This window comes from Megalobrama amblycephala, linkage group LG15 (assembly GCF_018812025.1).
Source record: "Megalobrama amblycephala isolate DHTTF-2021 linkage group LG15, ASM1881202v1, whole genome shotgun sequence".
Classification (NCBI taxonomy): domain Eukaryota; kingdom Metazoa; phylum Chordata; class Actinopteri; order Cypriniformes; family Xenocyprididae; genus Megalobrama; species Megalobrama amblycephala.
The window spans coordinates 13,951,472-13,967,460 of NC_063058.1; the positions used below are offsets into that span (position 1 = coordinate 13,951,472).

Below are 15,989 nucleotides of genomic sequence, written 5' to 3' on the forward strand. Positions count from 1 at the left end.
AGAGGCATATTATTTCTAATCCTTTTGGATGTAGGCAGCTGTGTTTTCCCTTCTCCGGAATGTAAGCTGATGGCGGTCAGTGGGAGGCTGGTTGGATAAAAATTCCCCTTTTTTTGTAGCAATTCTTCCAGTTAAAAAGATTGTTGTTGCCAAGATTTGTCGTTTGAGCACTGTGCCGATTTGCTGTAGTTAAAATTAGGAGATAAAATATAAAAGCAATAGAGCAAAGCGCGGAGCTGTAAGCAAGAGCGTCCGAACAGTAGCGAAGCAGGAAGTGAACTACCTTATGGTGGAGTCATGAACACTGACCTTAACTGAGGCAAGTGAGGCCTGCAGTTCTTTGGATGTTGTTGTGGGGTCTTTTGTGACCTCTTGGATGAGTCGTCGCTGTGCTCTTGGGGTAATTTTGGTCGGCCGGCCACTCCTGGGAAGGTTCACCACTGTTCCATGTTTTCACCATTTGTGGATAATGGCTCTCACTGTGGTTCGCTGGAGTCCCAGAGCTTTAGAAATGGCTTTATAACCTTTTCCAGATTGATAGATCTCAATTACTTTCTTTCTCATTTGTTCCTGAATTTCTTTTGGATCGCAACATGATGTGTAGCTTTTGAGGATCTTTTAGTCTACTTCACTTTGTCAGGCAGGTCCTATTTAAGTGATTTCTTGATTACGAACAGGCGTGGCAGTAATCAGGCCTAAGTGTGGCTAGAGAAACTGAACTCGGGTTTGATAAACCACAGTTATGTTTTAACAGCGGGGGGCAAGCACTTTTTCACACAGGGCCATGTGGGTTTGGATTTTGTTTTCCCTTCAAAATAAAAACCTGCATGTTGTGTTTACTTGTGTCATCTTTGATTCATATTTAAATTTGATGATCTGAAACATTAAAGTGTGACAAACATGCAAAAAAAAAATCAGGTTGGGGTTGAGGCTAAACGCGAAGAAAAGTGTGTTTTCTTCTGCTCAGAGAACCACTTATCTAGGCGTAGTATGGGATTCGAATGTCATGCATGCTCGTCTGTTGCCTGCTCGCATAGCATCGATCCTCTCAGCTGTTTCAGACATAAAGCTAGGCCAGTCACTCACTGTCAAGCACTTTTTCACACCACTGTATGTGTATATATGTATATATATATATATATATATATATATATATATATATATATATACACATAGAGAGAGAGAGAGAGAGAGACATTTTACATGTGTACCTCATACTCTTCAGCAAAACCACAGTTGGAATCCGCATGTTTCCGCTTAAAGTATTCGTCATAATCTTCTATTCTTAAAGCAAGATTACTGTGTATGACAAAAACAAATTAAAGAACATTGTTACGACTTTAAAAATAATTAAAAACAGTATATGAATTAATAATAAAAAGTTACTTACATTTTATCTCTGGAAATAGAAAGTAAAAAAGAATTCAGTAACAATTTAGATTTTTGTCAAATCAATATTCATATATAAACACATCAAAATTACCTAAGGTTGTGTACAGGGATGTCAGGACATTGTTTTTGTGTTTGTCTGTAACAGAGAGTAAAATAGAAATGTTAATAAAATGAATCTGGATAACTGTATATCTTGATCTCTATCCAATCTTCACTTTTCTGATGATACTGGCAACTCACCTTCTTGAATAGAAGAAGAAAATGAGAGTGATGATAAAGAGAAAACAGATCACTGCCACAACAGAGCCAACAATCACACCAAGACCAGGCACAACGTCGTCTATGTCTGAGAATATGATAAAATTATTAAATATGTTCCCAATAAAGAAACGGCAGTTGAGATGCCACTAATATTATTGTAACTGATTCCATATTTTGTTGTTCTTTCTTCTGGATTAGGAAGTAGTTCCATTTGTAATGTGTTTTAAAATGTAAAAGAAGAAAGCAATTACTGATTATATTAACCCTATCACATCATTTAATGAAACTAGATGACATGCCAGTGTACTGAGATGCAAATAGGTTCCCTTTCAAGGGAACTCGTGCTGCGTCAAACACTTTGGGAACGCCTCTGCATGGCAGGTGATGTCACTTACCAGGAACTATAAAGCCTACCTGAAAACCCATTCATTCAGCTTCTGTGTCTTCAGCAAGTGCTACATGTGAAATCGTTTGTCCTATTTATTGTTGTCTGTCTACCAACACTATATTATTATGGCACTATATTATTACCCTCGTTTCATTACGGGCAGGGATACACACCAGATGTGTATTTTGTTTGGGAGTTTTGTTTGTTTGGGAGTGCAGCATGCCCAAGCAGCTCTAGAAGGAGCTGCTTGTGAGCATTGTGATCTTCTTCCCATGAGAACGCTGCACTGAGCCCTCTTTGAGGAGGGCAGTTCGGCTTGCGTTCCTCGTGGCTCAGGTCTCACTTCTGCCGAGGCAGACAGGCGCCTGATGTCATGGGGTTCGCAGATGGATCTAACAGAGGTTTTAGAGACGGGCGCTGCCCTATCTCAGCACTCACCTGTTGGATCTAATGTCTCTATTCGGAGTCAGGAAGCACGCACTGCGGTTTCTTCCACTCAGGTTGAGGCAGCTGCACTGATGACATCCAGTTCTGAGGAGTTGGATGTTGCTAGTGTGGAAACAAGTGAAGCTGAAGACTCGCCACTTCAGTCTCCTGCTAGTGAGGAGCTTGTGGAGATGTTGACTTGTGCTGTGGCCAAGTTGAATATTGTTGAATAAGCCTGTCTCATACCGTATATTTACACCTCAAACATCTACATACAGTAATGTGTTAGATATGAAAAGGGACGGTTATGGGGCGATGCCAAGGGCGGAAGAGACGCTTGTGAGCCATCTCTCCCCTCAGTCTGTATCGTCCCTTAAAGCCCTGACTCTGCCCACCAAGCCACTTAAAACTACATCCGCACTGGTGAGCAAAGCGTACTCAGCTGCAGGTCAGGCTGCGGCATGTCTGCATACTATGTCCATCTTGCAGGCATACCAAGCTGTTCTGCTAAGAGACCTTGGGGAAAGTGAAAATGTGGGGGCGGATGTCATCGAGGAGCTGAGTCAGTCAGCTGATTTAGCTCTCCGTGCCACCAAGGAGATGGCCCATTCTATCACCCGGTCTATGGCAGCCCTAATGGCCACAGAGAGGCACATATGGTTGAATCTCACAGAGATAAAAGATAGAGATAAAACCTTCCTCCTGGATGCTCCGCTTAACCCTTCTGGCGTCTTCGGTGATGCTACCTCTGCTGTCACCGAGAGGTTTTTCGAATTAAAGAAACAAGCTGCAGCTCTACAGCAGTTTTTTCCCCGCCGAACCCTGGTCTCTGTGGCTGCTGGGTGGGAGCAGCCAAAGCCAACTATGAGCTCCGCACATAGACAACACCAGCAGGAGAGCGTTGCTAACCGTACTCCTCCTCCAAGGAGCTGGGAGGCGGGGCAATGCCCGCAGGCGAAGTCCTCAAAGGGCAAGACAGATCTGAGGACCGTCATTGCTGCTAAAATGCTTTGTCGAAGAATCCTGACGCCAGAGATATCAGGATCCTGAGGCTGGTCCCCTCCGAAGCCAGACGGCGTTCACCTCATTATACACAAAATACACCAGAGGCCAGCCTTCCATGTATCTATCCTCCCACAACACAGGAAGTTCCTGAGGTTTGCTTTTGGGGGCGAAGCTTACCAATATTGGGTTCTTCCCTTCGGCCTAGCACTGTCACCCCACACCCTCACCAAAGGTGTAAACGCAGCTCTGACACCCTTGCGCATGCAGGTGCTCTCCGAGGTGGTGGAGCTCTTATGTTGTGGCTGATTGCTATGTTACAGCCGTGGCCGAGGCTACACCTGTATGCATTTCCCCTGATTGCGCTGCTTCCGGGAGTTCTGGAGAGAGTTCGCCAGGACGGTGTCCTGCTGTTGTTAGTAATCCTGTTTTGGCCGGCCTGAGTATGGTTCTCGGACCTGATGTCCTTGCTAGATGGCTCTCCGATGGAGATTTCGATCAGGATGGACCTTCTCTCTCAGGCGAGCAGGTCGATCTTTCACCCCTGCACGAAGTTGTGGAAACTATGGGCTTGGCCTCTCGTGCTGCAGGCCGTCTGTCCCCCTCCTTTTCGGACATCAGACCAGGAAAAGCTTAATCTGCTGTGCCCTGTCAGGGCATTAGATTAAGCTTTTCCTGGTCTTGCTTACGAGTTGGCTGGTCAGCCTTCACCATTGGCTGCCCGAGCTCACTCGACCCGGGGTATGGCTGCTTCCAAAGCACTATTATCAGGAGTTTCTCTCTCCAGGAAGTTTGTGATGCGGCAGGCTGGTCCTGGACCTTCCTGAGGTTCTATGAGCTGGACCTCGGCTCAACTCCAGGGGCGCAGATGCTATCGTCCTAGTGTGCGTATCGATTTCACACAGACGGTCACTTGCTCAAATGGCGACGTGGGGATTGTTATTCCCAAAGCGTTTGACGCAGCGTGAGTTCCCTTGAAAGGGAACGTCTCGGTTACGTATGTAACCTTAGTTCCCTGAATAGGGAACGAGACGCTGCGTCACCCTGACATACTCCCAGTGTGCCCGTTAGCGACTTGCTTCAGTTTTCCATAACCTGAATGAATGGGTTTTGAGGTAGGCTTTATAGTTCCTGGTCAGTGACGTCACCCGCCTATGACGTTCCGTCAGCACATTGGACTGATTTCATATGTGCTTCACGATGCAATCACGCAGAGGCATTCCCAAAGACGCAGAGTCTCATTCCCTATTCAGGGAACTAAGGTTACATACGTCACTAAGACGTTAGCCTTAAAAACCACTATCTATTTTATTTATTTTAATGGAGGTTGCACATTGATAGTCAGGAAGAGGTAAATGACAGATATTTTATAATTTTACATACTGGTATATTGTGAGATGCAGAAAGTCTCGCCTTCTGTTGAATGATCTGCTGCCACAGCTGTGATACAAAATGTGTAATTGACTCCAGGTTTCAGATTAGTGATGTGATAGGAAGTGTTAGTAGTTGTTGTATACGTCCTTTTCTCTTCAGTCCATTTAAGTTTAAAGAAAGATCTATTTCCACTTGGTTCATCCCATGTCAGAAACACAGATGATGTTGTGACTTCAGATGCATTTAGACTCCTGATCATATTTGGCTCTGCGTGGGAAGCAAATAATGTGTGTTGGTTATAGGGAGAATTAAAACACATGAAAAAAATGATGCAATTATGAATTCATATAGCAACCAGAGCTCCATGAGTCTATGGGCATAAAATGTCACTGTACAATTTTCTGTAAATATGAGATTATGTCAAGCTTGAAGGCTCAGAAGACTGCTGACATATGTGATGAAATTCTCACATTATCAAGAAAACCAAACCAAAAAGATAGTTGGTCTTCTGACAAAACTCATTGATATACGACCAACATCAGAACACTTAATGAAAGATAATGTGCTTGTATACTAATATGCAAATAAGCTAGCTTTACAAATCAAATCTATATTATTTATTTTGATGAAGGTTATATTGAAAGTCAAATCAGTACTTCAATATTTACTCTGTAATGGGAGCATTGGATGGAGATTTGGACAAATAGCTCCAGTGCTTTTAGAAGAGAAAAAAAAAAAGCGTATTTTGGCTCTGTGTTGTGTGAGGAAAATTAATTCCAATTAGGAATTCAAATAGCATTTGTAATTAGACTAGAGTTAAGAAAGTCTGGGATCCTAATGTATTACTGTACAGTTTTATTGCTTAAAGCAAGTAAATATTCAATGGATTTTGTAGCTGAAGGTTGAGAAGTTTCATTAAGATTAAACAACCAAACAGAGGTCTTACTGGTGTACAGTGAAATCTGAATGGATCTCCCCTTGGTCACATGATCAGCAGCAACTGCAAACACTTTGAATGTGTACTGTGCTCCAGAAATTAGATCATTTATTTTGATAGAAGTGTTCGCAGTAGTCATGTTCTTATCTTCATATTCTACACGGTAATGGGAGCTTTGACCATTTGGTTTAGTCCAGTTTAGTAAAACAGAGGATGTTGTAATATCATCAGCTGTGAGGTTCATTATGACATCAGGCTCTGTGAGTGAAAAATTAGGAACATTTGGCTATTAAAATTTGCATTGAAACTTTTTCAGGCTTTATAGCTAGAAAAGGCAAAAGCAATGATAAAAATGTTAGGATGTATTTTATTTATGAAAATTGTCATTTTACTAAAGAGAAGGGAGCAAATGAGTGGTGGTGGACGTGGGAATAATTCTAGTGCTTTTACAATTTTCTAGACAAAAAATATAGGTGGGTCAGAAGTCAATGAGTTTAAACATACTATGTATCAAGCAACAGTTGTTTTATAATTTTACATACGTGTATATTTTGAGATGCAGATAGCGCCGCCTTCTGTTGAATTATCTGCTGCCACAGCAGTGATGCAGAATGTGTAACTGACTCCAGCAGTCAGATCAGTGATGTTATGGAAAGTGTTACTAGTTTCCTTTGTTTTGTCAGTCCATTTAACTTTAAAGAAAGATCTATTTCCAATCGGTTCATTCCATGACAGAAACACAGATGATGTTGTGACTTCAGACACTGTGAGATTCCCAATCACATTTGGCTCTGTGTTGCAGGAGAAAAAAGAATTACAATTAGCAATACAAATAGCATTTGTAATTAGACTAGAGTTAAGAAAGTCTGGGATCCTAAGGTGTTACTGTACAGTCTTCTGCTTAAAGCAAATAAATATATAATGGATTTTGTAGCTAAAGGTTGAGAAGTTTCATTAGGATTCAACATCCAAACAGAGGTCTTACTGGTGTACAGTGAAATCTGATTGGATCTCCCCTCAGTCACATGATCAGCTGAAACTGCAAACACTTTGAATGTGTACTGTGCTCCAGAAATTAGATCACTTATTTTGATAAAAGTGTTCTCAGTAGTCACATTCTTATTTTCATATTCTACACGATAACGGGAGCTTTGACCGTTTGGTTTAGTCCAGTTTAGTAAAACAGAGGATGTTGTAATATCTGCTGTGAGGTTCATTATGACATCAGGCTCTGTGAATGAAAAATTAGAAACATTTGGTGATTAAAATTTGCATTGAAAACTTTTTCAGTCTATATAGATAGAAAAGGCAACACCAGTGATAAGAATGTTAGGATGTATTTCGTTTATGAAAAATGTCCTTTTACTAAAGAGAAGGGAGCAAATGAGTGGTGGTGGACATGGGAATAATTCTGGTGCTTTTACAATTTTCTAGACAAAAAATATTGGTGGGTCAGAAGTCAATTATTTTAAACAAACTATGTAGCAAGCAACAGATATTTTATAATTTTACATACTTGTATATTGTGAGATGCAGACAGCGCCGCCTTCTGTTGAATTATCTGCTGCCACAGCAGTGATGCAGAATGTGTAATTGACTCCAGCAGTCAGATCAGTGATGTTATGGGAAGTGTTACTAGTTACATTTGTTTTTTCATTTGTGTTGTCAGTCCATTTAATTTTAAAGAAAGATCTATTTCCAATCGGTTCATTCCATGACAGAAACACAGATGATGTTGTGACTTCAGACACCATGACATTCCCAATCACATTTGGCTCTGTGTTGCAAGAGAAAAAAGAATTTCAATTAGGAATTCAAAAAGCATTTGTAATTAGACTACAGTTAAGAAAGTCTGGGATCCTAAGGCGTTACTGTACAGTTGTCTGCTTAAAGCAAGTAAATATTCAATGTTTTTTTAGCTGAAGGTTGAGAAGATTCATTAAGATTAAACATCCAAACAGAGGTCTTACTGGTGTACAGTGAAATCTGATTGGATCTCCCTTCGGTCACATGATCAGCAGAAACTGCAAACACTTTGAATGTGTACTGTGCTCCAGAAATTAGATCATTTATTTTGATAGAAGTGTTCTCAGTAGTCACATTCTTATTTTCATATTCTACACGGTAACGGGAGCTTTGACCAATTGGTTTAGTCCAGTTTAGTAAAACAGAGGATGTTGTAATATCTGCTGTGAGGTTCATTATGACATCAGGCTCTGTGAGTGAAAAAGTAGGAAAAATTGACAATTAAAACTTGCATTGAAAATTTTTTCAGTCTATATAGATAGAAAAGGAATCAGCAATGATAAAAATGTTATGTCCTTTTACTAAAGAGAAGGGAGCAAATGAGTGGTGGTGGACGTGGGAATAATTCTAGTGCTTTTACAATTTTCTAGACAAAAAATATTGGTGGGTCAGATGTCAGTGAGTTTAAACATACTATGTAGCAAGCAACAGATGTTTTATAATGTTACATACTTGTATATTGTGAGATGCAGATAGCGCCGCCTTCTGTTGAATTATCTGCTGCCACAGCAGTGATGCAAAATGTATAATTGACTCCAGGAATCAAATCAGTGATGTTATGGGAAGTGTTACTAGTTTCCTTTGTTTTTTCATTTGTTTTGTCAGTCCATTTAACTTTAAAGAAAGATCTATTTCCAATCGTTTCATTCCATGACAGAAACACAGATAATGTTGTGACTTCAGACACTATGAGATTCCCAATCACATTTGGCTCTGTGTTGCAGGAGAGAAAAAGAATTCCAATTAGGAATTAGGAATTCAAATAGTACAGTCTTCTGCTTAAAGCAAGTAAATATTCAATGGTTTGTGTAGCTAAAGGTTGAGAAGTTTCATTAGGATTAAACATCCAAACAGAGGTCTTACTGGTGTACAGTGAAATCTGATTGGATCTCCCTTCGGTCACATGATCAGCAGAAACTGCAAACACTTTGAATGTGTACTGTGCTCCAGAAATTAGACCATTTATTTTGATAGAAGTGTTCTCAGTAGTCACATTCTTATTTTCATATTCTACACGGTAACGGGAGCTTTGACCGATTGGTTTAGTCCAGTTTAGTAAAACAGAGGATGTTGTAATATCTGCTGTGAGGTTCATTATGACATCAGGCTCTGTGAGTGAAAAAGTAGGAAAATTTGACAATTAAAACTTGCATTGAAAATTTTTTCAGTCTATATAGATAGAAAAGGAATCAGCAATGATAAAAAATGTTATGTCCTTTTACTAAAGAGAAGGGAGCAAATGAGTGGTGGTGGACGTGGGAATAATTCTAGTGCTTTTACAATTTTCTAGACAAAAAATATTGGTGGGTCAGAAGTCAGTGAGTTTAAACATACTATGTAGCAAGCAACAGATGTTTTATAATGTTACATACTTGTATATTGTGAGATGCAGATAGCGCCGCCTTCTGTTGAATTATCTGCTGCCACAGCAGTGATGCAAAATGTATAATTGACTCCAGGAATCAAATCAGTGATGTTATGGGAAGTGTTACTAGTTTCCTTTGTTTTGTCAGTCCATTTAATTTTAAAGAAAGATCTATTTCCAATTGGTTCATTCCATGACAGAAACACAGATAATGTTGTGACTTCAGACACTAAGAGATTCCCATCACATTTGGCTCTGTGTTGCAGGAGAAAAAAAAAAAAGAATTACAATTAGGAATACAAATAGCATTTGTAAATAGGCTAAAGTTAAGAAAGTCTGGGATCCTAAGGAGTTACTTTAACGTTTCTGCCTAAAGCAAATAAATTTATAGTGGATTTTGTAGTTAAAGGTTGAGAAGTTTCATTAAGATTAAACAACCAAACAGAGGTCTTACTGGTGTACAGTGAAATCTGATTGGATCTCCCTTCGGTCAAATGATCAGCAGCAACTGCAAACACTTTGAATGTGTACTGTGCTCCAGAAATTAGATCATTTATTTTGATAGAAGTGTTCTCAATAGTCACATTCTTATTTTCATATTCAACACGATAACGGGAGCTTTGACCGTTTGGTTTAGTCCAGTTTAGTAAAACAGAGGATGTTGTAATATCATCAGCTGTGAGGTTCATTATGACATCAGGCTCTGTGAGTGAAAAATTAGGAACAATTGGTGATTAAAATTTGCATTGAAAACTTTTTCAGTCTATATAGAAAGAAAAGGCATTAGGAATGATAAGAATGTTAGGATGTATTTGGTTTATGAAAAATGTCCTTTCACTAAAGAGAAGGGAGCAAATGAGTGGTGGTGGATGTGGGAATAATTCTAGTGCTTTTACAATTTTCTAGACAAATAATATTGATGGGTCAGAAGTCAGTGAGTTTAAACATACTATGTAGCAAGCAAAAGATAATTTATAATTTTACATACTTGTATATTGTGAGATGCAGATATCGCCACCTTCTGTTGAATTATCTGCTGCCACAGCAGTGATGCAGAATGTGTAATTGACTCCAGCAGTCAGATCAGTGATGTTATAGCAAGTGTTACTAGTTTCCTTTGTTTTTTCATTTGTTTTGTCAGTCCATTTAACTTTAAAGAAAGATCTATTTCCAATCGGTTCATTCCATGACAGAAACACAGATAATGTTGTGACTTCAGACACTATGAGATTCCCAATCACATTTGGCTCTGTGTTGCAAGAGAGAAAAAGAATTCCAATTAGGAATTAGGAATTCAAATAGTACAGTCTTCTGCTTAAAGCAAGTAAATATTCAATGGTTTGTGTAGCTAAAGGTTGAGAAGTTTCATTAAGATTAAACATCCAAACAGAGGTCTTACTGGTGTACAGTGAAATCTGATTGGATCTCCCTTCGGTCACATGATCAGCAGAAACTGCAAACACTTTGAATGTGTACTGTGCTCCAGAAATTAGACCATTTATTTTGATAGAAGTGTTCTCAGTAGTCACATTCTTATTTTCATATTCTACACGGTAACGGGAGCTTTGACCGATTGGTTTAGTCCAGTTTAGTAAAACAGAGGATGTTGTAATATCTGCTGTGAGGTTCATTATGACATCAGGCTCTGTGAGTGAAAAAGTAGGAAAATTTGACAATTAAAACTTGCATTGAAATTTTTTTCAGTCTATATAGATAGAAAAGGAATCAGCAATGATAAAAAATGTTATGTCCTTTTACTAAAGAGAAGGGAGCAAATGAGTGGTGGTGGACGTGGGAATAATTCTAGTGCTTTTACAATTTTCTAGACAAAAAATATTGGTGGGTCAGATGTCAGTGAGTTTAAACATACTATGTAGCAAGCAACAGATGTTTTATAATGTTACATACTCGTATATTGTGAGATGCAGATAGCGCCGCCTTCTGTTGAATTATCTGCTGCCACAGCAGTGATGCAAAATGTATAATTGACTCCAGGAATCAAATCAGTGATGTTATGGGAAGTGTTACTAGTTTCCTTTGTTTTGTCAGTCCATTTAATTTTAAAGAAAGATCTATTTCCAATTGGTTCATTCCATGACAGAAACACAGATAATGTTGTGACTTCAGACACTAAGAGATTCCCCATCACATTTGGCTCTGTGTTGCAGGAGAAAAAAAAAAGAATTACAATTAGGAATACAAATAGCATTTGTAAATAGGCTAAAGTTAAGAAAGTCTGGGATCCTAAGGAGTTACTTTAACGTTTCTGCCTAAAGCAAATAAATATATAGTGGATTTTGTAGTTAAAGGTTAAGAAGTTTCATTAGGATTAAACATCCAAACAGAGGTCTTACTGGTGTACAGTGAAATCTGATTGGATCTCCCTTCGGTCAAATGATCAGCAGCAACTGCAAACACTTTGAATGTGTACTGTGCTCCAGAAATTAGATCATTTATTTTGATAGAAGTGTTCTCAATAGTCACATTCTTATTTTCATATTCAACACGATAACGGGAGCTTTGACCGTTTGGTTTAGTCCAGTTTAGTGAAACAGAGGATGTTGTAATATCATCAGCTGTGAGGTTCATTATGACATCAGGCTCTGTGAGTGAAAAATTAGGAACAATTGGTGATTAAAATTTGCATTGAAAACTTTTTCAGTCTATATAGAATGAAAAGGCATTAGGAATGATAAGAATGTTAGGATGTATTTGGTTTATGAAAAATGTCCTTTTACTAAAGAGAAGGAAGCAAATGAGTGGTGGTGGATGTGGGAATAATTCTAGTGCTTTTACAATTTTCTAGACAAATAATATTGATGGGTCAGATGTCAGTGAGTTTAAACATACTATGTAGCAAGCAAAAGATAATTTATAATTTTACATACTTGTATATTGTGAGATGCAGATAGCGCCACCTTCTGTTGAATTATCTGCTGCCACAGCAGTGATGCAGAATGTGTAATTGACTCCAGCAGTCAGATCAGTGATGTTATGGGAAGTGTTACTAGTTTCCTTTGTTTTGTCAGTCCATTTAACTTTAAAGAAAGATCTATTTCCAATCGGTTCATTCCATGACAGAAACACAGATAATGTTGTGACTTCAGACACTATGAGATTCCCAATCACATTTGGCTCTGTATTGCGGGAGAAAAAAGGATTCCAATTAGGAATTCAAATAGTACAGTCTTCTGCTTAAAGCAAGTAAATATTCAATGGTTTGTGTAGCTAAAGGTTGAGAAGTTTCATTAGAATTAAACATCCAAACAGAGGTCTTACTGGTGTACAGTGAAATCTGATTGGATCTCCCCTCAGTCACATGATCAGCTGAAACTGCAAACACTTTGAATGTGTACTGTGCTCCAGAAATTAGACCATTTATTTTGATAGAAGTGTTCTCAGAAGTCACATTCTTATCTTCATATTCTACACGGTAATGGGAGCTTTGACCGTTTGGTTTAGTCCAGTTTAGTAACACAGAGGATGTTGTAATATCATCAGCTGTGAGGTTCATTATGACATCAGGCTCTGTGAGTGAAAAATTAGGAACATTTGGCGATTAAAATTTGCATTGAAAACTTTTTCAGGCTAGATAGAAAAGGCATCAGCAATGATAAGAATGTTAGGATGTATTTGGTTTATGAAAAATGTCCTTTTACTAAAGAGAAGGGAGCAAATGAGTGGGCATGGACATGGGAATAATTCTATTTCTTTAACAATTTTCTAGACCAAAAATATTGGTGTGTCAGAAGTAAATGAGTTTAAACACTATGTAGCAATGTAGTGTAGTATTGATTTCACATAGAACTACCGGTTCCCTTTTGAAAGGGAACTCGCACTGCGTCTTAATACACTATTGGGGAATGCCTCTGTGGGAACCGGTGTGTGAAATGCTATCAAATCACAACAATCGTATTGGCCGGTGACAGTCTATGATGAACCTAGAGAACAAGTCATCCTCTTTTCGTCTTCAGGGACTGTTTTGTCTAAACGCTGTTCAAACGCTGTTCGAGGTAAGAATGGCTTTTTTAAGCAGATGTTTCAAGCAGTGTGTACATCCGTGTCATAGATATGTGATGCTTGATGACAATTCAGTGACCTGTAGAAAGAAATAAAGGGGGTGTTTATTCTATATTATGTGTTAGATTACGATATATATATATATATATATATATATATATATATATATATATATATATATATATGTATACTTTTATATTGGGGCGTTTAACTGGGGCCCTGGAGCTCCCATAATTGAAGTAAAAGGCGATATGCTGAAACCTCCGCTCCCCCAAGCTTCAGATAGATCATGACTGTAGGTGTCATTACCCTGTGGTGAGTGAGCTGGCTTCCTCTCGCTTGAGAGTTTCTATTCAAAGCTACCACTCCATTGAGCTCCACCTGTGTGTTGTGAGCAGGTCTCATTTCTTTTAGTTGTTAGGCTGAAGTCTCCAATCCATTGAGCTCCAAGGAGGTCATGAGTGCATGTGTGTCGGCCCTTCTTTTGGGCTGCCCCTATATCCGGCCTCGGCTAGTACTTTACGAATGTCTTTTAGACAGAGGCGGTTATGCTGTAGCTTTTCCGCCTCCTAGAATGCCATAACTCAGAGTAGGCTACTTCTAGGAGAGCCTCTCCAGCTTAGGACTGGCAGCTAGTGATCCTAGTATGCCTCCTCTCATTGCGAGAGTCGTCCCTGGCTGGGGCCCGCCTTCTGCATTAGGCTATTAATGCGAGTAGCAGGCTTTACGGTCTCCTTAATTTGCCTAGGTTAAGCTGACACTCCTCTTGATATTAGAATAAAAGCAATATGCTGAGCTTCAGTTCCCTAGTGGTGTTAGGCACAGACAGATAGCCAGGTGTTGTAGGCTTTTGTAGAAAGCCTCCCGGTGGTTATCCTTAAGCGTTGTTAAACTTCCTGTCGTTTAGAGAGTGGAAAGTACTATGCTGAAGTCTCCGCTCTCTAGAGCTTTGGTAGTAGCTTTATCTGGTTCGAGCTTAGAGTAATCTCTCAGCCAAAAGCTCTTTGATTATTATCAAGTCGCGGAGTCGTGTGTTGCAGGCCCCTCCTGTGGAATTTCTTCCTGTTGAGGCCTCCATTCACCCAGAGCTGAGCTCAGACAGTCGTTCTCGTCTTGGAGCAAGAGTTTTTGCTCAGGCTTTCGCCCTTGAGCCCTTTCTCGGTTTAGCTCACTTCACTCCCAGAGCTCTGTGCCCTATATGTGCCCATCACCAGTGATGCTGAGTGTATCGAGTACTCCCTCCTTTCAGGGTGAGTTAAGCACACTCCCTTAGAGCTCAAGCATTAGCCCCGGGTCTGTGGCCGTGTTAAGCTAGAGTAGTAGGCCCTTTCTGAAGCCTGCTCGTAAGCCTGGTCCCATAGATTTGCACCCCCCTTTGTTTTAAAGGTGCCCTAGATTCAAAAATTGAATTTACCTTGGCATAGTTGAATAACAAGAGTTCAGTACATGGAAAAGACATACAGTGAGTCTCAAACCCCATTGTTTCCTCCTTCTTATATAAATCTCATTTGTTTAAACGACCTCCGAAGAACAGGCGAATCTCAACATAACACAGACTGTTACGTAACAGTCGGGGTGTATGCCCCAATATTTGCATAATGCCAGCCCATGTTCCCAACATTATGAAAGGGATTACACAAGGGCAGCCAGTTAACGTCTGGAGCTGAACACAGCCAAATCATCAGACTAGGTAAGCAAGAACAACAGCAAAAAATGGCAGATGGAGCAATAATAACTGACATAATCCATGATAGCATGATATTTTTACTGATATTTGTAAATTGTCTTTCTAAATGTTTCGTTAGCATGTTGCTAATGTACTGTTAAATGAGGTTAAAGTTACCATCGTTTCTTACTGTATTCACGGAGACAAGAGCCATCGCTATTTTCATTTTTTAAACACTTGCAGTCTGTATAATGCATAAACACAACTTCATTCTTTATAAATCTCTCCAACAGTGTAGCATTAGCCGTTAGCCATGGAGGACAGCCTCAAATTCACTCAGAATAATACTTTAACATCCAAATAAATACTTTACTCACATAATTCGAAGCATGCATACAGCATGCATGACGAACATCTTGTAAAGATCCATTTGAGGGTTATATTAGCTGTGTGAACTTTGTAAATGCGCTGTAATATAGTCGACAGCTCGTGTGGCAGGGAGCACGCGATTTAAGGGGGCGGCGCCGAGTGTAAATCAGTGCATTGTTAATGATGCCCCAAAATAGGCAGTTAAAAAAATTAATTTAAAAAAATCGATGGGGTATTTTGAGCTGAAACTTCACAGACACATTCAGGAGGCACCTTAGACTTATATTACATCTTGTGAAAAAGCATTCTTGGGCACCTTTAAGGGTAGAAAGCGTTATGCTTAGTACACGGTACACCGGCGTGACCGCCGACACGAGGGAGTTAAAGTTGTTTGATCCAAGCCTTTGAGCAGCCTTGCTAGCCTCTGGATATTTCTGGGGACCTCTTTGAGGTTTATAGCTTGGGTGTTGGCCATAGGGAATGCTGTCACTGACAGCCTGTTAGACGAGTAGAAGGAGTGATTTTGACATTTCGGTTGAAATTGTCGAATCTGTTTTTTGCCAGCCATTCTTTGGCATGCACTCCCCTCAGCATGGTGGTGTGGGTATTTTGTTCCCCATAGCGTGTTAAGACACAGTTTCACGTCTCAGGTTACACATGATGTGTTGTCCGTCCGGACCAGTACATGCTTGCCATGCAGCAGCGGCCGTAACCGGCGCAGGGCAAGGAGTACTGCTAGCAACTCGAGGCAATTGATATGCGA

At 39.7% G+C, this 15,989-nt stretch overlaps 1 protein-coding gene across 1 annotated transcript in view; it reads right to left on the reverse strand.

The window, feature by feature from the left end:
* Positions 1-15,989, reverse strand: part of LOC125247915 (receptor-type tyrosine-protein phosphatase eta-like) — a 72,901-nt gene that overhangs the window by 13,834 nt on the left and 43,078 nt on the right. Inside the window, 21 exon segments of the mRNA XM_048159466.1 lie at positions 1,212-1,299; positions 1,391-1,399; positions 1,484-1,528; positions 1,633-1,738; positions 4,853-5,110; positions 5,790-6,038; positions 6,323-6,571; positions 6,766-7,011; positions 7,297-7,557; positions 7,751-7,996; positions 8,259-8,519; positions 8,670-8,915; positions 9,179-9,412; positions 9,415-9,426; positions 9,626-9,874; positions 10,160-10,420; positions 10,571-10,816; positions 11,080-11,328; positions 11,526-11,774; positions 12,060-12,308; positions 12,451-12,699. Coding sequence (XP_048015423.1) covers positions 1,212-1,299; positions 1,391-1,399; positions 1,484-1,528; positions 1,633-1,738; positions 4,853-5,110; positions 5,790-6,038; positions 6,323-6,571; positions 6,766-7,011; positions 7,297-7,557; positions 7,751-7,996; positions 8,259-8,519; positions 8,670-8,915; positions 9,179-9,412; positions 9,415-9,426; positions 9,626-9,874; positions 10,160-10,420; positions 10,571-10,816; positions 11,080-11,328; positions 11,526-11,774; positions 12,060-12,308; positions 12,451-12,699 — 4,262 coding nt within the window.